The 24,520-nt window shown below is 43.7% G+C and overlaps 1 protein-coding gene across 1 annotated transcript; it reads left to right on the forward strand.

Moving 5' to 3' along the window:
* Positions 1–12: 12 nt before the first annotated feature.
* On the forward strand, positions 13–23,322 carry RPA1 (replication protein A1). The gene is made up of 17 exons (XM_075112879.1): positions 13–135; positions 608–655; positions 909–987; positions 1,526–1,634; positions 2,465–2,553; positions 7,683–7,769; positions 8,913–9,045; positions 10,008–10,110; positions 11,241–11,309; positions 11,454–11,646; positions 12,752–12,891; positions 14,539–14,687; positions 15,983–16,115; positions 17,166–17,342; positions 18,634–18,741; positions 21,870–21,956; positions 22,320–23,322. Exons 1-17 carry the CDS (start codon positions 103–105, stop codon positions 22,425–22,427), a joined length of 1,845 nt encoding a protein of 614 aa, XP_074968980.1. The 5' UTR covers positions 13–102; the 3' UTR covers positions 22,428–23,322.
* Positions 23,323–24,520: the final 1,198 nt, after the last annotated feature.

Raw genomic sequence — 24,520 nt, forward strand, 5'->3', positions numbered from 1 at the left:
CTGCAGGCGCTGACGTCAGGACGCGCCGGAAGGAAGGGGCTGGGTGGCGGGCGGCGGGAGGATTTGGCGGCAGCGGCGGAGCGTGGCGGGACGCGCAGCACCATGAGCGTGCGGCTGAGCGAGGGCGCCATCGCGGTGAGGGGCTTGGTACCGCCGCGGGGGGGGTCTGGGCCCGGCTCGGCCGGGCTCCCTGTGTGGGGGTGAGGCCCGCCCGGGCCCGGGCTCGGGCCCAGGCCTAGGGAGGAGGCGGTGGCGGCGGCGGCTGGGCACCAAGTGCGGCCCGGTCCTGAGGGGAGGCACCGGGCCCTGAGCTGGGCCCGCTCCCGGGAGGCAGCGGTGACGGCCCTTCGCGGGTCTCCGTGCTTCCACCCCGTCCCTTCGCGGGTCCCCCCGTCGTTCCGTCCCGTCCCCTCCCCTCCCCCCTTCGCGGGGGGCCGTCCGTCGTCCTCCCGTCCCCCTCCCCTCTCCCCGGTCCCTTTCCGGGTCCCTGTACCGTTCCTTTGGTGGTCCCCCCCCGTTCTGCAGCAATTCCTCCTCAGCTGTGGGTCTTGGCGGCTCCCTGTGCAAGGTGGTGGCACCTCTCTGAGGGTCTCTCTCTTTTCTCCAGGCCATAATGCAAGGGGAGAACATCTCCAAGCCCGTGTTGCAAGTCATCGTGAGTACCCTCTGTCACCTCTTGTGCCTGTCCGTCAGTGGCTGCGTGTGCTTCTGCACACACTTCTGAGTGCGGCCAAAACTAGTGAGGCTGATGTGCTCTTAATTTTGTTTTATGTGACTCGGGCTATGCCGTTGGTATCGGTGCTCAAAAAAAAAAGGTGAAGTGATAGGTTGTTTGCTAACAACATCACTTCGTGTTCTTGAAGAGCTTCTGAACAAATGAGAACCCAAAATCGGTTGTTTCCACACAGAATACACGGGCTATTGCCACAGGAAACGGGCCACCGCGTTACCGAGTGTTGATGAGTGATGGGGTCAACACACTCTCCTGTAAGTATGACAAGCTGTAGCGAGATTTTTCTGTGTGGTGATGCCAATGGTGCTAAAGTTCCGGTCTAGTGTCTTGGTGCGTAGCAATGAAATGAGTATTGAAGGAGAACGTGGCTTGTGTGGGGACCACGGACTCTGAAGCGTCCATTTGGACATTTAACATTTGGACAAAATCCTCTTTTTTGTGAGCTGTAATGGATTAACTCGCTGTAGGGTATAATGGAAATGTAGAAACTTATACATGTTTTTGTAATGGTGATTTTAAAGTAACTTAGTTTAATCTTTATCTCACTTCTTTGCTATAGGATCATTCAGCTATTGCTGCAGTCTGAAGTTTGGGGAATAAATACAGTATAGTTTCTGCTCAGTTTTGGTGACTTGTTAGTGGTTGCACCGTTTTCCATGTGTGAGCTAACTGAGCAAGTCATAGATCTGATGCAACGCTAGCAGATGGGCTGGAAAAGTTGCGGCCAGGCATGGCAGCCCTGTTTAAGGCTGACACGCATTAATAATTTCATTGGTTTTCTTCTTTCTGCAGCATTCATGTTGGCGACGCAGCTGAACTCTCTGGTGGAAGATGAACGCTTATCAGCCCAATGTATTTGCCAGGTCAACAGATTCATTGTCAACAGCCTGAAAGATGGAAGGTGTGTTTGTTTCTTAAAGTATGGCTCTATGGAAGGGCAGCTTTGCCAGTAGATGCTCTGTCCTTTGTGACTAAGCAGAGGCCACGTGTTTTTGTTCGGGATTATCTGGAAATACTCAGTCTTTAGGTGCAGGAGGGAAAGTACACAGCACAAGCAGAAACAAAAAATTACAGAATGTGACTGCAGTGGGTTCAGATATATCTAGTACAGTGATTTAGTGATTTAAAGTTTCCAGTTGAAATACTCCAAATTGTACAAAGCTTAATTAAAACTCACTTAAAATTATCTGCTGTGGAAAAGAAACAGTGAAGGTTTCTTGTTGCTTAGGTGTTGTGGAATCTGGTCTTTCTTTGATGAAAATTGGAGGGAAGGGAGCTAGGATACTGCAAAATGAGAAGGGATCGGAGGGAAGCGATTGTAGAAAAACTATGTATGTGCCTGTGAGAATATGAACTGAGGTTCCATGCCTTTTTATTCAGTGCTTTTGTGGAGGGAATATAACTTCTCTGAGGCAGGGAATATATTCTCTCTTGTAAAACCTGGCATGGTTTTGATACTTTTAGAACACTGTGTTGTTTCAAGCCATTTTTGCCTGCCCATTCAGCCTGCCATCGATGGGCTGTCCTTGATGAAATGTGACGCTGTTTCAAACCTACTTGTACCTTAAGGAAGCATTAGGTTGACAGCAGAGAGCTTTTGTCTTCCAGATCCCTCCTCCAAAGAACCATCCCCTAATGGTTGGTTCCCTTATCTGCACAAAGGATAGTCATAGTCCGCTAGACTTGCAGCGGGAGCGAAAGTCTTCATTGCTGTCTATTCTGTGTTTGTAGGAGAGTGGTTATACTGATGGATTTAGATGTTCTGAAAACTGCTGATAAGGTTGGCGGGACTATTGGCAATCCAGTGCCATTCAATGAAGGTGAGTGTTCTCTGTAAACAAACACCTTTCTGAACAGACTGTCTGTTACCGTAGTCTTTCAGCTGTCTGTTTCGTTTTGTTTGAAAAGAGGCAGTCAGACACCTTCAGCTTTCTTATGCCTGGAACAGTGACGTCCAGATCTTGAAAATCCTTTCTGTTTGTGCAACATAAAACGGGTTTTGTTCATGTTTTCATAAACTCTACACCATGGCTGAAGCTTTAGTCTCTATGTGGTATTGGGAAGTATCTATACCTTATGATAACATTGGCAGGTTTTTATTATACGTTAGTGGTCTCTACCTAGACTTCCAGTAAGTATGCGGAAGCTATTTTATGTCTCCTCATAATGAGTAATCAAATGGATTATAATTTCTCTGTCTGGAAAGAAAACAGCAGGAAGAAGATGTAATAATGATCTATGAAAGTATAAGATGGCATGGAGGGGATGAATAAAGAATGATGAGTCTCTCTCTTTCCTATGTTCATTTGATGCTCTTCAGTTCTTAAGTTGTCAAGTAATGGTTTTAAAACAAAGGCTGTACTGCACCCCCAAACAGCGCGTAGTTAAATCGTGGAACTTGTTAAGGTAGGTGCCAAAAATTGGCACAGGTTCAAAAAGCAATTAGACGTGAAAGAAAAATCCATTACAGGCTGTTAAACATAACAATACATCCTCTGCATGAATGTCAGGTTCAGGAAGCGCTAAAGCTTAGATTGCTCGAAGTACATAGATGAGGTACAGGTAGGAAAGCACGGCCAGCGTACAGACTTCCCGAAGCATCCGTTCCTACCCTGCCCTCTGAAAAACGGTGGTGTGCTGGGCCGACCTGTACCTGACCTGCCGGGGATCTTTTGTTTTTATTACGTTGCATAAGTAGCTGTGTCCCTCGTTTTCATGTGCTGAGCTTACAGGTCTCGGGCAAATGTTTTTGAATTAATATATACCCCCCCCCCCCCCCGCCCCGAGATATGCTCAAAAGTATGTTCTGTTCTTCCAGTTCTGATTTTTAAAAAAGAGAGAGGATAATAAGCACTTAAAGAAAATATTTGAACAGCCCTGTCATTGACGTATATACAGATAATGGCTGAAATTTAATAGCAAATAGCTCTTCTTGAAGAATTACTTTTTTCCTGATGGAAATGAATGAATATATCTTTATTACTAAGGCACCACAGGTTAGTGGCAACAATTTTTTTTGTAGGATATTTTGGACAAACGGTGGCAGGTACACTGCCGTTCTGGTTAAAAATCTACTTTACTAATTGAAGTAGAAATTAGACTTTGTTGCAAAGGCAAAGACATCTTTCTTCATTAAATTTTCTTTTTCCTAGGGAATTAGAGGGGCGTTTGTTAAATAAGCCTAAAGGATCCTTTGTTCCTTTGATAGTTACTTAGCTAATTGCTGTTTAAAAAATGTGTTGACATCTCAGATTTTATGGTTTAATCCCACAGTTGCTGTAGAGACCAAGATTTTTAGAATAGCTATTGAGCAGGCTGTTTTATGTCTTTCTCCCGTTCCTCCTGCTTGTGTGATACGAGGGCTGGTGAGCTATAGTGGCTTTCAGTTACCATATTGTTGCTTAGAAACGACTGGGAATGCGATATTTTACAGAACTGAAAGTATACCTTTAAGAGTATAAATTTTGGTAAAATTACCACGACCTTGATCAAAGTTGTTTTCTTTATTTGGGCTTACAAAAGTACTCAGCAATGAAGTTTTGAAATCTAAATGCTTTTGGAGATGTTACAGGTCTATGATCATAGTAAGCGTAGTCTTGCACTAGATGGTTAAGAGATGCCACATTTGCTGTGATATGGATTTCATTTCAACACTGATGTCGTTCTGCAGACTTCATACCCTTTTATTTGACACTAAATAAGGCTTCAGTTACAGAAGATGGTAATAGTTTAGATTAGGCATGCTAAACCCAGCCTCTGCTCTGCAGGGCTGCCTGATTTGTCATGAAGGCTTGGATAAAATGGCAGAGGTGTATTTCAAGTTGCAGATTCTTTTAAAATCCTGTACATATTGAGAGACTGTATTTCTGAGGAACACTCAGCTAATGCAAAATGAGTATCTAAGAGCACTTTGTGGTTTTCATGGAAAAGGAGTTCCAGTATTCTAAAAAGAATGTTTAGTCCTGCTTTTCATAGAATTTTAGTATTCCCTGAGCTGGAATGGACCCGCAAGGACCATCGAGCCCAACCCCTGTCCCTGCACAGGACACCCCAAATTCACACCGTGGCTCTGAGGGCCTTGTCCAAGTGCTTCTGGAATATCGCCGGGCTGGTGCCGTGATGCCTCCCTGGGGAGCCTGTTCCAGGGCTCCACCACCCTCGGGGGGAAGAACCTTTCCCTAATGCCCAGCCTAACCCTCCCCTGGCCCATCTCCCTGCCATTCCCTCGGGGCCTGGCGTTGGTCACCAGAGAGCAGAGACCAGCCCTGCCCCTCCTCCTCCCCTCGGGAGGGAGCTGCAGAGCGCCATGAGGCTGCCCTCGGCCTCCTCTGCTCCAGCTGAACAAACCCAGGGACTTCAGCCACTCCTCGTACGGTTTCCCCTCTAAACCCTTCCCCAGCCCTCTGGCCTCTTCTGGACACTCTCTAGTAGCTTTGTACCCTTAATATACTATTTTGGTCTTACTTGAAATACAGATCTCAAATTGCTAGACCTAGGATTAAGGCATAGTCTTTCCTAGACCGTAACACCACAGTAGGACCTGGGGCGTGAGAAGCTGGCTTTTGGCCACCTTACACTTGAGCAGTAGGAGTTTAATCGGCCTAACAAGGAAGCCGGAGACACAATCTGCTTAATACTCATCATAAAAACTTTTCAGGCGGCACTTCATAATAGTATTGAAAATTAAGATTGAGCAGTTTAGTTCTTGGCAGAGAACTAGGTGATAATGTTATTACTGTCATTAATCTCATTCAACTTACTCTGATGCTGGACTTTCTTCTTGCTATGACACTTGCCACTTAACGTTTAACTTTGGTCATTAGGCTGTCAGTGTTGAAATGTTTGTATACTTACACATTCACTTGAACCCTTTATTCTTGCCCTTCCTACCATCATGATTTGGTGTGCCTTTTTTCAAAGTGCATTTTCTTCCCTCCTCTTCGCCTGGCCCCCTGCTCCGTTCTGGGACAGGCCTTCTGTCACCACGGCCCTGTGGCAGTGCCTCTTGGTATTTTGGAAGCGGAATTACTGGAAGCAGAGGATTACCGTTGCACAGCTGTTACATTAGAGTGGGCTCTGTGGCTAGCTGTGGCCAAAGGTCTTGGGTTTGACTAACCCGGTGTATATAGCGGAAACGTGAGCAGGTGTTTCAAATGTGTTTTTTTTTCAGCTTCTGCTAATAAAAAGTAACAGTGAAAACTAGGCAGATGGGTCAGTTTTCTGAGTACCTTATGTGATCTGTAAGCCACCAGCCACCAAAAATTATAGCTTAGAGTCCCTAGGCTCTACAAGCGAGAAACTTTGAGGGATATTTCTGCTACTTCTGTATTTGAACACGTGCACAGGTGTGTTAATATAGCCTTAATCCGTTGAGAAACACTAGGCTGTGGGTAGGCAGCCATTAAAATGTGAATTTGTGATTTGTAATACCCAAGTGGTCTAATGTATGCGGTGGCCTTTTGTTTGTGTTTTGGTGGGTTTAATTAAAAAGTCCGGGGGGGGGGTGGAATTGGAACAAAAGCAGCAAAGAAGTCCTTTGTTGTTTCATATGCACATTCCTATTCTTGAATAGTCTTTCCCTGACGAGACATATTTTTCTCTTAATGTATTTTGTTGGGTTTTTTCCCTCCTCCTGTTACACAAACTGGATTTGGGGTATTGAGCACTGACCCCAACGGGGTCCACTGAGTACCTGAGGCTGTGAGTGAGGGCGAAACCTGGCTTCTCCATCTAGCGGATTCTGCAGTAAATACACATTGCTGTTTGACGTCACTCTGTTGCCAGGGAGACTGCTGTCACCGGTTCACCGATGTGACTCTACTGCGGCAAGTTAGAGGAGCAGACTGGTTTTGTGCAAGGACTTTGTTTTGGGTTGAAAGTAACCAGAGGGTTACCTCTGTAGGCTACGCAACGTCCGGCAACGCTACAGCAGGGTCTCCTTGTGTTGCTTCTGCTCTCTACCTTGCTTCTGTGCCATCCTCCCTTGCCATTCTCTCTGGGATTCTCTGCTTTTGTTCCTCGTGATGCTTATGGGCTGGGCCTGACCTCCTTTTCCACTTTCTCTGACTAACTTACTCCTCACACCCCAGATCAGGGGGGCTTTGCCTGCTCAGGCCTGGAAATTCTGCAAACTGATGGCTTAAGAGTTAGTTGCATCCCAAAAGACAAAAATGTTGGATGTTTTCTCATCTGGAGGTGAAATATGATAAAGCAATTGCTCTGCAAAGTAATTCACATTTTTGAACTGTAGATTAGTCTTCAATGTACTATTTCTCTAGATACATAACTGCTTTCTCTTGTAATTTATCACCAATATAAGTCAAGTAAAAGTCCTGGAATCTTAAAAAAAAAAAAAAAGTATGATATGTACTTACTGTGGTATGGCTTTGCTCCCTGTGCAATATACTGCTGTGTCCCAAGAGGAGCCCTGGTGAATGCTGAAATTAATGTGGCGATGACTGAGCCTTAAATATCTTCGTATCTGGGAAATAGGTGTTTTCTTTGCCTTGTGTTAACACCAGGTTTGACTTGACCCAGGGGGTTTTTGGCCCTTTCTGAGTTTTCAGAGGGAATTCTCCTACAGTTTTTATCCTAGCTGTTAGGTGGTAGCAGAAAATACCTGTCAGAGCAATAGAAGCCTGTAAAAACTGAGAAGTTGTCAAGATTACTTCAGAGGTGTCCTTTCAAATAACTGTCAACCCTGAATTCTTTCGAAGTAGGAAGCAGTTGCTTGAGGAAACAGATCTGACTGAAATTCCTCCGTGGCAATATTGTTCAGAGAGCTTGCTACTGCTGTGTCTTATAACACCTGAATTTCAGCGTGTGTCCTCTGTGTGTTAGATTTTTTTTTTTTTCCCATGCAAGTCATATTTCCTAAAAAAGCTTAAAAGTAGTTTTAATTATTGTGCTCCCGACTGTACTACATGGTCTTTTTCCATTTGATTACCAGGGCAAGCGCAGCAACGTTCTTCAGCTCCAGCAGCAAACCCAGCACCCAGCAAACCACAGCAACAAAATGGCAATTTGTCTGTAGCAGGTAAGGGTAATCCTGGGCAGGAATCCTGGTTTCCATTTGTGCTCTGCAAAACTAGAGCTTAAATTTAAAACAGATCCTTTTTATAATGGTGTTGCACAAGAAAGGCTCCATTAGACTGACCCATAGCTTGACAAGGGGAATTCTCTCAAGAGGCTACTGTGCTCTTGGATTTAGTAATGCATTTTTAAAAAGGGAAAAAGGAACAAAAATAGGAAACGACTCTTAAAAAGCAGCGTAAACTGAACATCTAGTCTGATGCAGTCCTGCATTCTTGAAACAGTGTTCTGTGGACACCCAAGTACAGTTTGGAGCTGGCCAAGAGGTGTTAGCGATGCTGAGATATTGAGGCCAAGCAGTTTAGGTGGTACAGGACTGAACTCATTTGATAGTACATCTATAAATACAGGTTTTTGATCAAGACTTTAAATAGTGAGATGCTGAAAAAGGCAATTTAAATGTCAGCCTGTAAACTTTCTTGAAGCAAAAAAGTTGTCAGCTGTTGGTGCTGCTTTAACCTGTCTGTATTCTTTACCCCGGCCTTTAAGTATTTTGAAATAGTAAAATGTTGACACTTGCATGCTGCAGCAGAAAACAAGCTCTTTCTTCCTGTACTTAAAGCTGATCGTAAGAGTTCTGTGCTTAAACATCGACAAGATTCAGTTTAGAATTAGCAGTATTGCTTTACGTGAGGAAGTCATTTGATGGTGGGGGACCATTCCTTAGTTGTTCCCCCAAATGGTGTAGATCTAAAGCTTGGTGTGCCGCATTCTAGAGAATTCACTGCTAACTAGGAGTTTCCCGCTTAGACCGTCTTTAAGTGATTGACTCTGGACACATCTCCACTTCCAGTGTAAGTGCTATGAAGGGCTGAGAGTCTCTTCTGCAGCAGTTTGCAGCCTGGAGAATACTTGCAACCAAGAGCAGAAGTGATTCGACAGACTTCCAGCCGCGCCGTGGGGCCCGCGTGGCGCGGTGAATGGCGCTTTGAGCGCCTGCCCGGTGTTAGGCATAACTCTGCCTTCTGCGCAGCTCCCCGTAGCGTGGTGGGCGAAGCTCTGCCTGACCTTGCACCACGAGATGTTTTTAACTTGGCTTCTGTCTGCAAGGCTGAAATGCTTTATGCTTTGTTGTGGTTTTTGAAAGGTCCTGCTGCTCCGAAGTACCTTGCTCCCTCCAACCAGTTTGGTAAAGGGAGCGCTCCCAGCTCGGCGAAGACACCGGGGCCGCTGCAGGCCAAAGTAGTGCCGATTGCCAGCTTGAACCCGTACCAGCTGAAGTGAGTTGTGGTGGTTTGCCAGGTGTTACTCGATGTCACGGGCGCAAAGGAGCACAATGGCTTTTTGCTTTCTCGTGTATGAATCTGTCAAATCATTCTTTGAGTTCTTTTGACTTCACTGGTTAACTTCAAACACACAAAACCAACAGTGATAGCAACGCTGCCCAGAGAAACAAACAAAAAACCTCCATAGAAACAGCTGTATGGGCTTTGGTGTGGCTTTTGTTTCTTGTTTTGGGTTTTGTTTGGGGTTTTTTGGTTGGTGTGGGTTTTTTTTTGTTTGGGGTTTTGGTTTTTTAAATTATATCATCAACACTGACAATCTGAGATTTGCCTTTGCATTGGTGAGGTTTTTGCATTTGGTGAGGCTACCCTGCTGAGCTTGATGGGTTTTTAATATTTCAGTTGAAGATAAATTGACTTCTCTCTTTTTCCTAAAGCAGCCTTCTTTTTGGTAACTTAATGACAAAACAGCTCAGTAAGCTATTCACTTTGGCTACTGTTCTGTTGAAAAGCATGAGGATGTAATTATTTCGTGAATGACATTTTTAAGTTATGCAAACTGACTTGATTACCCAAGTTAAATGCGAATCCTATAATTGAGCTCTTGAGTTCTAGCATGGCTTTTCAGAACAGGCAAACTGCTGCATGAGAAATGTACCCTAGAAGAGTAAAAGATTTGAGGCCTGCTTCTATGCAGAAGGATTGTTCGCTGCTATTATCATACTAGATGCTTTATGGCTGGCTTTGTTGCCGCTTTCTCTACAACTTTTTGCGTTTAATGGTCTAGGCCATTAAAATAGAAAGCAGCAGAAAAGCAGGTAGAGTTGCTGAGGTGCAGTGGAAAGCTTCTGGCTTTTAAACAGTGACATTCCAGTTCCAAAGGCTTGTAAATTCAATCTCTTCTTAAGAGGGGAAAAAAAAAGAAAGACTCAGAACAGTGGTTTCTTGCGCTGTTTCAGGTGGACCATTTGTGCTCGTGTTACCCAAAAAGGCCAGATCCGCACATGGAGCAACTCCCGTGGCGAAGGAAAGCTCTTTTCCATAGAGCTGGTTGATGAAAGCGTAAGTGTCGTATGTTGAGAAAAAGATAATGTATGTCAGATGCTGATGAACCCTTCGTAAAGACAGAATAGAGGAAATAAAGTGTATTATACGAAATGGTGTTTTTTATTATGACTGAAGGTTGTACTCCTGTATTCATTAAGTTGAGCATCAACAACCCAGTTTTTATCCGGAATGAAGTGTTAAATGTATGGCATTACTGATTATTTTTCATCAAAGTCTATAGTGTGTGACTAAATTTTTGCAGCTTCAAAATATAGTTGTTTATGGAAAGTGACAATCTAATACTGAGGGTTGTGGTGGTTGCCTGTAGATTGAGAACGAGGCCTCATCCTCGCTTAGATACGCGTTACAGAGCAAGGAGCGAGAGGAGCATTGCCTCCAAGTTATAAGCTTTCATTTTCATGAGGAAATGGGAGTACAAATTGTTGTAATACTCGGAAATTTCATCTGTGGTTTGTTTGGGGAATGGTGTCTGGTTAGTCTAACTAAACTTGCAGTTTGTCAAACCTCTTATCAAATTACAGCCTTCTGTCGTGAAAACAAACAAGATTCTGCTAGATTATGTTTAGTATAAAATGTGAGGTTCATAAGGTAACGTGTGTCATCAGCCATTTGTTATCTCTGCATACGGTCTGTCCTCAGATTTTTATTTTTAAAACCAATATTTGTATCTAATGAGTTTATAATTGTTACTAATTCTTACTTAAAGGCTTGACATCAGGTATGAGTGGGAGATACCACAATATACCGTGTGCTAACTTAGGGAGCTGCGTGATCTGTTGGGTTTTTTTTTTTTTGCATGTAACGGCAATTAATCCAATTTTAAGAGTACGTTTCCAGAGGTGTGTGTACGATATACGTAGTTCTTGGGCATTTCATTCTGAAGCTCCTGAAATACTAATGAGGCTTGAATACGAGATTTGGTGGTCAGGTGTAGAATGTGTCGTTTGAGCCGTAACTATGAATGTGAGGAGAACATTGTTTGCTTCTCAGGCGCCTGGAGCTCGCCTGGCAGGCCACGCTGCGCCTGCAGAACTGATGCCACTTAACATTGCAAAGATTCCTTTATTATTTTTTTTTTTTCATGCCGAATTTCAGTTCTGACCAGCTCTCCTATTTTCCTGCAGGGCGAGATTAGAGCTACTGCATTCAATGATCAAGCAGACAAGTTCTTTCCCCTCATTGAACTGAACAAGGTATGGTAGCATTGTGCTTTCATAGGCTGACAGGAGCTAGAAAATAGGAGCTTCAGCATAGCAAGGATTTTTAAAGGTGAATGCAACCTATTTTCTCTGTCTGATTTCTGATAATATCCTCTGTTTCATTGCTTTCTCCTGCAGGTATATTATTTTACCAAAGGCAGTCTGAAGAATGCTAACAAGCAATATACGGCTGTTAAGAATGACTATGAGATTACATTCACTAATGAGACTACAGTTGTGCCCTGTGACGATGCCCAGCATCTCCCATCTGTTCAGTTTGAGTTTGTATCCATCTCTGACTTGGAGAACACACCCAAAGACTCGATCGTTGGTCAGTCTAAGTAGCAAAATGGCAAGCACTAAAGCTTTTGAGTTTCTTTTGTCTCCTGAACGCTGGGGAGGTAGTGAGCGTGCAGTGCTTCGACTGTTGTGATCTCTTAAACGAAGTTATCCAGTGAGGGTTGCCATTAAAAATACCTCGGGCAGTTTTCCTATTAAGATGTTTGCCCTGTTCTGCTGACGATATAGAATGATTTTTTTTTTTTCAAACTAAAGACAATAAATGCTACTTGTTTATTGTACTATGATCATCGTTTTCCACAGAAAAGGGCTGAAGGGAAAACGCCCTTGCTCAGCACGTGTGCGTCTCATACCTTCCCTGGTCTTGCTTTCTTTCACTATCTAATTATCTCAGTAGTGATTTTGGCATAATATATTGCATCCAAGTCCAAGTTGCATGACTGTTTTGGCTTGCTTTGTGAAGTATTGGAGGTTTGTTTTTCTGTAATGTGTTGGGCAGAAGACTCCGGAAAAATCAGAGGCTTGGGTGGGGGCGAGGGTTCTCAGGTTTCGCAGGCACAAGACGCCTGTGATTCAGAGGCATTCAGCTAGGAATTTTAAAGGTAGATCTGTAATATTAAAAATATTAAAAACTGTATATTTTTAGGGAGGGCAAAGAGGGTTGCGTTAGCTTTTACTACCCAAACATACAGACTTGTTTAAGCCGCAGCTTACAGTTGCGGGGCTACAGCGAAGGCACTAGGCAGTTGCTTTGTTGCGTTAAAGTCACTTTGAAACTCCTTGCCTGAGAGACTGGTGCTTAAACAGCAAGAGTGTGTGTTACAGGATCAGGGCTGAAGTCCTTTGACAAAACATCACGGGGAAGGATAGTACAATGCCTTGATCTCACTAATGTGGTGAGGCTTGCATTCATGAATATCTTAATGAATTCGTCAACAAAATTAAAGCACTGAAGAGTTCTGTAGTGGAGCATTCCTACCATAATACACTTAATTTCCATATCAGACTTGATCTGAATAGGGAGCAAGGATGCAAGGTAAAAATCGTGACACTAGATTTGAATTCTTCTCCTGTGATCTTGTATTCCCCAGTTGTGACCCTTGAGTAACTCTACCTAAACTGTAACTGTTTTTCAGATGTAATTGGAATTTGTAAGAGCTATGAAGATGTCACTAAAATTACAGTGAAAGCTAACAATAGGGAGGTATCGAAGAGGAACGTGCATCTGGTGGATACATCAGGGAAACTGGTGACAGCCACGCTGTGGGGAAACGAGGTATGTGCTCTCTTACCTGTCCTTAAGCAAAGCTTCCTTTGTGTAGGGTGAGGAAATGAGTGGGCTGTTGTCATCTGAGATGGGCATAGCACTGAGGCAAGGTCCTGGGTGTGTAAGGGTCAGGGGCAGAGGGAAGGTGAAAGACTGTCTGTTTTCATTCAGGTGTGATGTTCTTAACCGTTCCCTGACAAACTGCTGACATGATCTGAGTAATGTGTTCTGAACAACTGCAGACATTGTGTCTCAAGCCCAAAGACTGAAGATAACAGGCTTCTAGTTTAGGAAAGGATACGAGTTGCAGTTTGATTATGGAAAAGCCCGGTGGCTACGGCTGTCTCATTAAGATAAGTTTTATTCATAGGGTGGGATGGATACATGCTACCCTCAATGAATCGCTGCTTAACTAGGCGGTCGAGATGCTGTATCTCAGACTAGGAGTTTAAAGCATCAGAGCCTTGGAACTGAAAGTTAGAGTAGTTGCAGTCAACTGCTGCTTTATCCTTTTAACAGGCTACTTCGTTTTCCAGCAGTGTTGTAGATACTTAGGGATTTACGTTCCAGTCTGTAAAATGGGAGTGATCCTGCCAGCTTGACAGTGATGCTTTATGGCTAACTAATCAAGTGCACTGATATCGTAGGTAGCTAAACAGCATTAACCATCTGCTGATATAAATAAAGTAAACCGAAGGTCAGTATCACAAAGTTTTGAGGCTGAACCAGGTGGTTATAGGAGAGGCTCCTGGTAGTCAACGCCTGACATAACTCTTCCGACAGGGACCAGTGGCCGCGTCGCACGAAGTTGAATCTGTTCCCTTGCTTGTAGAGTAGAGACAGCAACAAGCACTGAGGGCAAGCGATGCATGGCTTGCAGCTGGCACAGTGAGGGTTAGACTCTGAATCTCCCATGTAACAGTGGTTGCCCTAACTGCTGGGATATGTTTTGTGTTCTTTTTGCATCTCATGGATATAGTGAATGCTACTGCTAACTCTGGCGTGTTTAATCTTCAAGCACATGATCCTCCCCGTGCTTGCTAAGTGGTGTGGGCTCCAGAAAATCTGTGCCTTTCAAAATCTCTCATGCCAAGAGGTTCTTTGTTAGTGTCAGACTTTACTCAGATAACAACTGATAGCTATTGAACAGCATTAAAGCAGCTTTATGAGATTAAAAACAGAAAATGGAAAGTCGAGAAGTGTTTGGTCAGCATACCTACACTTCTGCTGTTTGACTTCTAGTAGAATAGACAAGGTTGGCTCAGTCAAGCCAACTGAGTTGTTTCATCTCCTGCAATGTCTGATCTGACCAAATAACTTCTCCTCTTTGGAGAAACCTCCATGCCCATAACCCATCTCTGTTTCTAAAATCCTTATGTAAAAACTGTTAATGGAGGGACCAGTCCTTTTTTCCAAACCAGTGGTGTGACTTGAGGATTCTCTGGTTCCTCAGGAAAGGAGGTGTTAGGATTACAGCTTTAACTGTAGCCGCCTTTTCTTAAACTCCTAGTGATATCATTTAAAACCTTACCTTCTAAATAGAACATGAGAGAGTTTCAGATTTGGTCTCTTGTCATGATCTGTGAATTACGACCTCAAGTTCGGTACTTTTACTGCAGCGTGCTACTAATGTGATCTGTTTTTTCACACATGCAGGCTGAACAGTTTGATGGTTCTAGACAACCTGTGGTAGCCATCAAAGGAGCCCGAGTCTCTGATTTTGGTGGTAGAAGCCTGTCTGTCCTGTCCTCGAGTACAGTTGTCATCAACCCTGATAGCCCGGAGGCTTTTAAGCTCCGAGGATGGTATGAGTGTGTGTTTATGTTGATTCATTCCAGCCTGCTGCAGAGTATTTGTTTTATTCTGTTTCTCTGTACTTGAGCAGTCTGTATAGTACTGAAGAAGGTAGCAGAGGATATGAGTTCCAGGGTTAGAGAAACTTCTCTTCCTTGAAAGCACTAGAGCCTGAAAGGCTGTCTTTTTCAAGTTGTTCAATTCAAAAACTTCTAATTCCATGACAGACCTTGAGAAATTGAAATAGGAGTAGTGCATGCTGACCCAAGCCTTGGAAGGCAGCATGAAATCAGACTTGACCAGCTCCACTCTCCGAGGCATTATCTGAGAGAACAATATTTTTTTTCCAGAGGCTTTTTCCATCGCGTGGAATCTGATACACGCTCTGTTAGCATGGACTGGAGGCGCTATGTTGACTTCTTCCAGTGTCTATTAGCTGTCAGATATTTTTCAGATAGAAAAAATAACATTTTTATTGTTAGGAAAACAAAGTGATTTCTTGGTGGCTCATTGCTTCTACTCTAGGTAGTTGCTAAATTGTCCGTTAGAACTACTAACGTGGTGAGATGTGGTGTATGTATGAATAGGGTTAAGTACCGACAGCATCAGATTCGTGAATGCTGGGGGTTCAGGTTCTAGTTAAATCACCCAAACATGGATAAAATATGATGGCATTCTCCATTTGTCGTTGAGCTGTGGTTTTCCCATACTTCAGAGGGTTGTTGAAGGTAAAATGGATGGTGGGTCTTAGCTATTACTGTCACACTTTAACTAAGCTCAGTTTCTGAGTCTTGTCGGCGTGTTTCTCAAATCACAAAACCCACCAGAATGGGATGGCAGTACAACCTTTTGCTGAAAAGCAGTGCTTTCTTTCTTTAACAGAGGAAGCATAATCTGTTCAATGCTATTTGCTTTTTCTTTCAAAGCTGCTGTGAAGATAATGGTACCATGTAATTTAATTTTAATTATGGAAATATCTTGATGCCCTTAAATCTTGTTATCTGACTGCCTTTAAGAAGCATGCAGTGCGTGGTCTGACCACTAGCTGGCAAACAAATTGCAGTTATATAGACAAAGCTGTCCTCCTTTTGTGGGTTTATAATATACTGTGCTAATTAAGTCAGGCTATTAACTTATTCTGAAATTCTATTTTTGTTTGCAATATACACAAATTACTGTAATTGTTTCCTTTGCAATCATTGATAAAAAATCCCTCATGTACTAAGTACGTGAAACTGAATGTAAGCTTTTGATAAGTCTGTATGGTCTGCTATCCAAAAATAGAAGTGCATCTCTGTGGTTCCAGGTTTGACTCCGAGGGGCAGCTTCTGGAATGTGCCTCGATCTCTGACGTGAGGGGTGGGCCAGTGTCTGGGGCAAATACCAATTGGAAGACTTTGTTTGAAGCCAAATCTGAGAACTTGGGACAAGGAGATAAGGTAAAGCCTGGCTGCTGGGTGCAAGCCTTGTGTGTTGGGGAGGAAATAAAAAGCTAGCCTTTATGCAGGCATTCTGCTTATTGAAGTAGTCCGGTCGTTGAGCGGTACGTGCTTACTCTGTCAGGATTTGTGCTAGGAAATAATTTTTTTCCAAATAAATTCAAGCTTGTTGCTGATGTTGCAACATGACACTATGCTTGCAAGAGAATTCTTAAGCCTTGTTTAAATGGGGGCGGGGAGGGGTTCGCCCCAAAGATGTTTATATAAATAGCACAAAGTGTTCTAGGAGAAACAGGTGCATTAGGAGGAAGTGGTTTTCAAGGGCGCACGCTTGGGCAATAGAAAAAGCTAGGAATAAATCCCAGGTCTCTGGCATTCCAGTCCAGTAACCTCTCTAGGCTTACGCTGCTGCTTGACTTGTTTTTAATTTTTTTTCCCCCAAACATAAGTGCTAAGCCATTTGAGATATGCAAGAACTTCTATCTAAGGAAGAAACTTTACCTGTAATTCAGCTATTTCCTGTGAGGTTTTTTGCACGTGCTGCTTAAGCAACCTCTCTTTATCTGTTGAAAGACTTGACCGCGGTCTTAAACCATTAGGATGATTATTTTGGTATGGTGAGTGGGTATTTTGTTCCGTAGGCTATAGTTTAATCAAATCCTTATCTGTAATACTACACAGTAGGCTTTCTGGTTCTTGCATTGGCTCCCAAAAGAAGCACAGGAAAGCGTAGAATCTTAATCCTGTGAAAAAGTAGAGATTTGGACAGACACAATGGAGAAGCAAATATGCTTTATCTAAAGAAAACCTAGCAATTGGAGTTTCCTGCAATGGAAACACAAAATAATCTTGCTGTAGGGGCTTTCTTTAACATAATGGAAGCTTGAAAATGATTGCAAGAGAGGGGTTGATTTACAGTTTCCCAGTAATCCATAGCTGTTAAGCTTTCTAATCCTAAATATCCAAGTATGGGTGTCTTGCTTTGTAGTTAATTCAGAATTGGAAAACATTGAGTATTTTGAGGCTAATGTTGCACACTCACTCTCCTAGGCGGATTATTTTAGCTGTGTGGGCACAGTCGTACATCTGCGCAAAGAGAACTGTATGTACCAGGCATGTCCCTCTCAGGATTGCAATAAGAAAGTGATAGACCAACAAAATGGACTGTATCGTTGTGAAAAGTGCGATCGTGAATTCCCCAACTTCAAGTACCGCATGATGCTTCTGGTAAGTAAATGCATTAGAAGAGGAGGGCATGTTTCTCGCCGTTTCCCCTGTACGGTCCAACTAGAAACCTTTCGAGAGAAGGGGGCGTTAGTGCCGTTCACCCGTCTGCAGTGCCCGTGGCTTAGAGGGTGTTTAAATTGCTCGTGTGCTGTACCTGAGTGAGGGATGTTTCATTGAGCTGATTAGCAGTTTGTTTTCCTAGTGCTCCAATTAAAAGCTTTTCTCTTTGCCAAAAAGTTGATGCTGGCTCAGTTGATTCTGGTTTCCAAGTGTACTATGCGGTGCAGAGTACAGATGGCCTACGCCTCTTCAGTAGTGAAGATAAACTGAAGTAAAATGGCATTTCTGGAGAGCAGTAATTGCACTTTTACAGCTCCTACCTATATTTAGTACCTTTTTTTTTTGGTAGGTATTGTTCTGTCTCATGCTTTAATGGAGCCTGCTTCAGAAAGTTGTCTGAGGACTATTATTGTGATGCCCGCTTACACCATAAGCAATGAACCTTTTGCGTTACAAGTTAGAGTTGTATCTGCTTCTCAGAAGTGCTGTGCCAGGTGGGCACGCGGAGAGAAGGGGACCATCCCTGCAGTCTCACTAAAACACAGACTGCTTCTTAATAATTCCTAGCAGATAACTTCTAGGAATGCAGGAACTACTTTACAGAGCAGAATCATTCTCGCAGCATATAAAGGGGGTAGTGAGGGTACAGTCGTGGCCTTCAGAACAGTGCGTCTCCTATTTTCCCGGTCCTAATTGTCAAAGCAGCCAGGAAATGCGAGTGAGGCTAGTATTTGATCTTTTCCCTGCTCTGTCTTGTCCTTGAATGTTTTGATAGTTTCCTTATAGCATAGTATTACGTGTGTTTGTGGTCAGGTACTCGGGTACGTACAAAGCAAGTGGAGGTTGCAGTTTTGCTGGTGTCCCCGTTGGTTGTTGGCTGGGCTACCTGTTCTTGCTCGCAGCTCATCAGTGACAGTGGAACAGAGCTGACTGTCCGCCAGTGGTCCTGCTGGCCTTTTCCTCTGACACACTGTACTGACAATATTAACTTGTAGTAAGTTACTGTGTCATTCTACGGAGCTTAAAAAAAAAACAAGGTAGTATGTCACTGCTTTCTGTCCTCGGTGACGGACAGTACCTATGGCGCGCAGGGCTCTGAGAGCTGCTGGGAATTTAACACTCTCTTTAGCTGTGAAATAAATCTATCTTTTGTACTGTCTCTGCCTTCCTTGAGGAGCAGAGAACTGGATGAAGTGACTCTTTTTTTCTTTTTTCTCTTTTTTTATTTCAGGTGACCATTGCAGACTGTCTGGAGTATCAGTGGGTGACTTGTTTTCAAGAGTCGGCAGAATTCATTCTTGGGCAGAACGCAGCTTTCCTGGGAGAACTGAAGGAAAAGGTCAGTCAATTAGCTTATTGTATTTTTAGTAAATGTCTAGAAGTTGAACTGTGCTTCACACATCTTGTTGTAGGGCTGCCCTCAAACTTCTTGCTTTTTTTGATCCTCCTGGTAAGGAGATATTCTTGTAACGTTGACTTTGAAGGCAACTTGCAGAAAGATGTAATGTGCGTGTGGAACACCAGTGCTCATCAGTCAGCGTGTTCTCATCCCTGCGGGCGCACGTGTGGCGCTCCTAAGTCTGCAGAGGTGGCAAAGGCAGTGGGGTGTGTTCGTGTAGCTGCTGTGGAAATGAACAGCATTATCAAAACAGATGCAAAAGTGCCACAGGAAAGGGATATTCTGCTTCGTTTGGCAAGAATTTGATCTCGCCCCTTCTCTGAGTGACAGGCCAGCTCAGGGGCGTGGCAGCCTGAGATCGTGCTCCAGATATTGGACTTCAGTATCTTTTACAAGTTCACAAATCATTGCTTCTCCCTAGTGTGAAGTTCTTGGCAGGGACTTGTTTACTCTCCTCAGGATTATTTTCCACAGGCCATCTGCCTGGAGAACAGAGATTTGCCTGGTTTCCCCCATAGTTTGCTCCCACAGTCAGTCTGTCTACCTCTGAGCTCTTTTGGCTGTTCAGAGCTGGGGATCAGCCTGTCCTTATCACCTGGACCTCCAGAGACAGCTGGTTACTTGTTGATAGTCCTGCAGCCTTTAGAGGGCTGACAGCTTTCACGCACGTTGACTCCATTAGAAAGGACCGGCTGTTTTATTACTGTACCTAGATTGGAAGAATCTGCAACACCCCCCCCCGTTTTAGCCAGGAATGCTAACAACATTATCCCTAACGTGTTCCAAAAATTTGTTTACAAAACCAAAAAGTTCCAGAACGCTTTGTATGTATCTTTGTAAGTAGGCAGGAAGCTTTTTGAACTAACATGTGTTAGCCCACTTCTGAAGACTCTATCCTTCCCCACTAAATATCATCAGAAACTTTGTGGGTCATACGAAAGCCATGACTTGTAAAATGGGTCACTGGCGGAGATGCTTAAGTGATCTTTCTCTGACAGATTAGAATGGTTTTTAAGGTTGTAAGCCATTAAACACTGACAGACAGTATTTTCCTCCCCTTGTCACTGTTTGCTTCTCTGCTGTATTTTCCTTTCTTCCAGCCAAAGTAATCTTTTCTGAATTTTAGTTGTCTCCTGTATAAAATCTGTGTGGTTTTGGTTTGGTTTTTTTAAATGATGATGTGGAAAGTGTAATAAGTTCTTGGATTGCATGTGAGCATTGCTGTGCTCCCAGGCCGAGGCTGGTTGATACGAGGGCTCCACAGGTACACCAGTTGCTGGTAACCCATTCCTGCACATCGGCTCTCTAAGTGGTACAAAGCCTTTGTGGTAAGAGTTCTGGTGATATTATGAAGGCTGGACACCTCTCTTCTGTAGGAAGATGTTTTGGTAGGGCGTGCTAATTACACGTGCTTGCACTCTTACATTTCCATTTTCAGGCGTTCTTAACTTGTCAGTCTTTTCTTAGTTTGATCGTCCTTAATCTCTGCTAGAGTTCAGCATTAAAAGTGACTAAGAAATTTTGTCTGAGGAGAACTGGGTGGGGAAGGAGAGACAGCAGATCCTATGTAACAGTAGAAACATGTAATGTCTTTCAAAAGACATTCATATCCTTCTGGCTGAGGATAGAAAGTGAAACATAATATGGAATGAGCCCTTGAGCGGGAATGCTTTGTGTGCCAGGAGAAATTGTTTTTGATTTGACACTTTTATGAGCCTTTAAAAATGGTACTTGGTGCATTTTCAGTAAGCTTTTCTTAGTGGTTTTTCTCTGAAGACCTGATGCAGTATCCTGTGGAGTTGGTGGGAGTCTTTCCGCTGCTCACAGTATCTATCGAGTCCATGTACAGCAAGTGACCATGCTAAGCATAGATGTGCACGCGCGGTTCTTCATCTGCTTCTCCGCTGTGCTTGTTACCAAAGGAGGTAACGTAGGGGAGCAGTGGCTGGTACACTGATGGCATTTTCCACTCGCTAATGGTTAGCATCGTTTGTGGCAGAGCTGGAAACAGAAGCCAAGTGCTTTATTAAGCGAGTTTTCTTATCCTCTAATCCATACGATGGTCAGAAGACAGAGTTATTAATATTCAGGAAGGATATGCCTAGATTTTGCGGTCTGTGAAACTAGCTACTCCTGTTCACCTTCATTTGTTGTGCTTTTCTAACCTTAGTAGAATCACTGTGTAGTGTAAAATAGTGCTGTGCGCATTTAAAAACAGCAGATGTAACACTTGGAATATGAGTGAAACTGAGGTGGGTTCAATTCCAGATCAGATGTTCTGTCTGCTGCTGGAGTGACTGATCGAGTCAAGTGCATCTGGTAGATAAATGCGTTAATAATTACTTGTCTGTATCGTCATGGGGCTGCAGGATTTTTGGGGCATGTCAGCAAAGGTTTCTACAACTGATTTTTACAAAAATAAACTTTTTTGACAGTCTCTGCAACTCGTCTGCTTCTTTTCTACTGTTTTGACAAAATGTCTTTTATAAATGATGATGTTTAGTGTTCATATGGTAATTAGAAGCAGCTTATGTTATAAATATGACAGAATCTTCTAATGGTTATGAAAGCATGTTCAAAACATTCATCCACTTTTTATAGACCATCCTCTTAAATAGGTCTGGGTCAGGATGTGAAGGATACCTGCAGCCTTGATGGATAAACAGAGAAACAGGATGCCTGACAAGGCGATTAATGGGGAAATGGTTAACTGTCAGCGTTTGTGAGCGTCGCAGAGCATCAGAATTAGCCAGTTAAGTAGCATGAGAGGTTCTCACGTAGATTTATAATATTTTCATTCTGTGCTCTTGGCTGCAGATTCGGTGCAACTGTACGTTATTTTGGTTGGGTAGCTAAGAAGGTTTTTGCCTTGAAATAAACTTTTTCATAAAAACTTTAAGTTATGGTTTTGGCATCTAAAATGTGATGGAAGATTCAGCTCTGCTACACAATCCAGTAGCTCCACCGTTTTCCCAACATCAGCGAAAGAGGAGCGGTTCTGAAAGTTCCTGGTACTCCCAGAAGCCTGGAGTATCTGCAGCTGATACCTGTCTTTGTCCTTCTCACAGAACGAGCAGGCGTTTGAAGAAGTGTTCCAAAATGCAAACTTCAACACGTATGAGTTCAGGATCCGAGTAAAACTGGAGACTTACAATGTAAGTACCCCCCAAAAGGCAAATAACGTAGCACGTTGCTTTGGTGGTTTGCCTTGTCTCCACAGGAGGTGGCTTCCTTCCCTTATGTTTGCGGGGAGAAGTGTCTGAGGGTACTTGCTCACACACGTGCTGTCAGACTTGAGCACTAAGGGCAGGATCCGCTGTCACTAATGCTGTTCCCCCCCCCGGGTTCGTCAAGCCTGGCTTGTTTCAGATGAAAACAACATAGCTGCTCTGGGAGTCAGGTTTGTGCTCCCGGCTAACCCTGACGCCAAGGGCAGTAAGTCCCCGGGGCAGAAGGAGGTTAGGACCAAATGTCTGAATGCTTGGTATTCTTTTACATGCTGAGTTTCTCTTTCACAGGATGAATCTCGTATTAAGGCTACAGCAGTGGACGTCAAAGCTGTGAACTACAGAGAATACTGCAAGAGGTTGATCGCAAACATCAGGAGAAACGCTCAGCTAGGGTGAGGGGGCTGGTGCTGACTGGCTGACTTCCAGGAAAATCTCAGTAGATGATATAACACTGACTTTTTCTCCACCCCGTGTGTGACAATTTGGCATTAGTTACACCGTGCATGATGGTAGTCCAGTGTAGCGGGCTAAGTGATTTAATGCATTTCTCTGAAGATACGCCCCTGGTAGGTAGGAGTGCACTCTAACGGCCACGATGTCGTAGGCTGTTGTGGTCTATTAAGCTGTGACAGCTCTAGAGAGGAATCTCTAGACAGATTGCCAGGGTCTTTAGACAAACCGTTCGGAATGTCTGAAGTAACTTGCTTTCTTACTATATGCAAAGCTGAACTATATAACCATTATGTCTTCTGTGCAAGAAACTAGTGACAACCTGACACTTGGGCTTGTTCAGCAGAGGGGAGGAGGAGGAGTGTCATACAGCTTTCAGGTATGGATGAAGGAGAACAGGTCTATTAGTGCAAGTTAGTTCCTTCCCATAGAATTCAAAGGCTTTCTCTTTCCACAGGTGCCACACAGTTGTTAACGCTTGGAATGGCAATATGGTAGAATTATTAATCAAAGACATATCTCTTATATCTGAAGAATATCCTTCCTTCAGGGTTTAATAGACTGAGTCAGATGGGTCTGATATTAATCAAAATTGTCTCTTCTGAGGAAGGCAGATAAGCATTGACTCTCCACCCCCCAGGGAAATCTAGGCAACTACAAAGCATTGCTTCAGTTTTCTCTTCAATTAATGCTATGTTACGTATTTTAGCACAGCCTTCCTGCCTATACTTACTTTGTATGTTTGTATGTTCAGTTTCTTCGGTTTTATTTGTAATGATGTTAATCAGAAGCAGGTCTTTAGGTGGGGGGAGCTTTGTTTCAATAAATGCTGTTGAATTCCTGTGTAGTGAATTTTGCTTTCTTTGAACACCAAAGACTTCTCATTACTGGAAAGCAATTAATTAGCTTTCATAATAAGCATTCACTTGGGGGAGATGTTACCTTATTACAAACTCTAAGGTTAGACTGAAGAATGGAGACTTCTTTGCCTGATGTTAACAGCATGGAAATGCAGTGATATTTTCACCATTTCTGTGCCTGAGAATGCTGATGAGCTGGCACTTCTGGGATTTTTATTGACGTTTACACAGCAGTCTAAAACTAACCAGGCTTTGAGATTTGTTCAGACATAGAGCTAGTACAGAAAACAGTAATTATGCTACTGGGCTTTTCAGTCAGCAGAGCATGCTAGCTCTGTGTGCTCCTAATCACATTAATTATGTGTTCCCTGGCTGCAGCTCACAGCTTGGCATTTGCTGCGCAGCTCCAAGCATCCAGGCAATGCTGAAGTGGGTCTCTGGTAGCAAACCTGAGATTTATTTATTTATTTTGCTCCACAGAGCACTGTTTCTTCATGTGTTCAGTTGCTGCCCTTTGTTTCCCGTAATTTCCTCTTTGTCACCTTAAGTCTTCATGTTTAAGAACTGTAAATGCCATTTCCATTGATGGAAGCGAAGGGCGTTATTCTGGGACCATTAATTGCGCAAACAACCCCTTCCTCTTTTGTGGATTCTGAGGATCGTGACTGGGTTCTTCTGCTGATGTCTTGAATTTGTTTTTTTTATTGAAGAACTTGTTCCCTCTGACCTTGCTTATGAAACATTGACTATAAAATTACAGTCTTCAGCACGGTGCCGGATTGACAAATGGTAGGTTAGTGGTGATAATCTATCCTTCCACGCCGCTAACCAGTCTTTCCGCTCTGCTCCTCCTTTCCCGTCCCTCCTTCCCAGTTTGAGGGGACTGGTAGCAAGTGGCAACGCAAGATGTTCCTTGAGGCTACTGCCAGTTCTCGGGCCCGCAGGCGCCGGGTGGCGCGTACGGGCGCCTGTGTCGGCGCGCGCTTGCTGGCGTTGCGGCTGTACCAGGTGGTGCTGAGCACCCGCCTCTGCCGGGCGGCTCGCCCTCCCGGAGGGAACCGCTGTGCGTCCCTACCGCCGGCTTCGCTACGCCACCGGCCGCGGCGCTAGCCGTGGAAGTTGTCAATACTCCAGGGTATTAAGGTATCTTACAGGATCAGCCGAATGACCTTGAGAACT

Source organism: Phalacrocorax aristotelis, chromosome 18 (assembly GCF_949628215.1).
Source record: "Phalacrocorax aristotelis chromosome 18, bGulAri2.1, whole genome shotgun sequence".
NCBI lineage: Eukaryota > Metazoa > Chordata > Aves > Suliformes > Phalacrocoracidae > Phalacrocorax > Phalacrocorax aristotelis.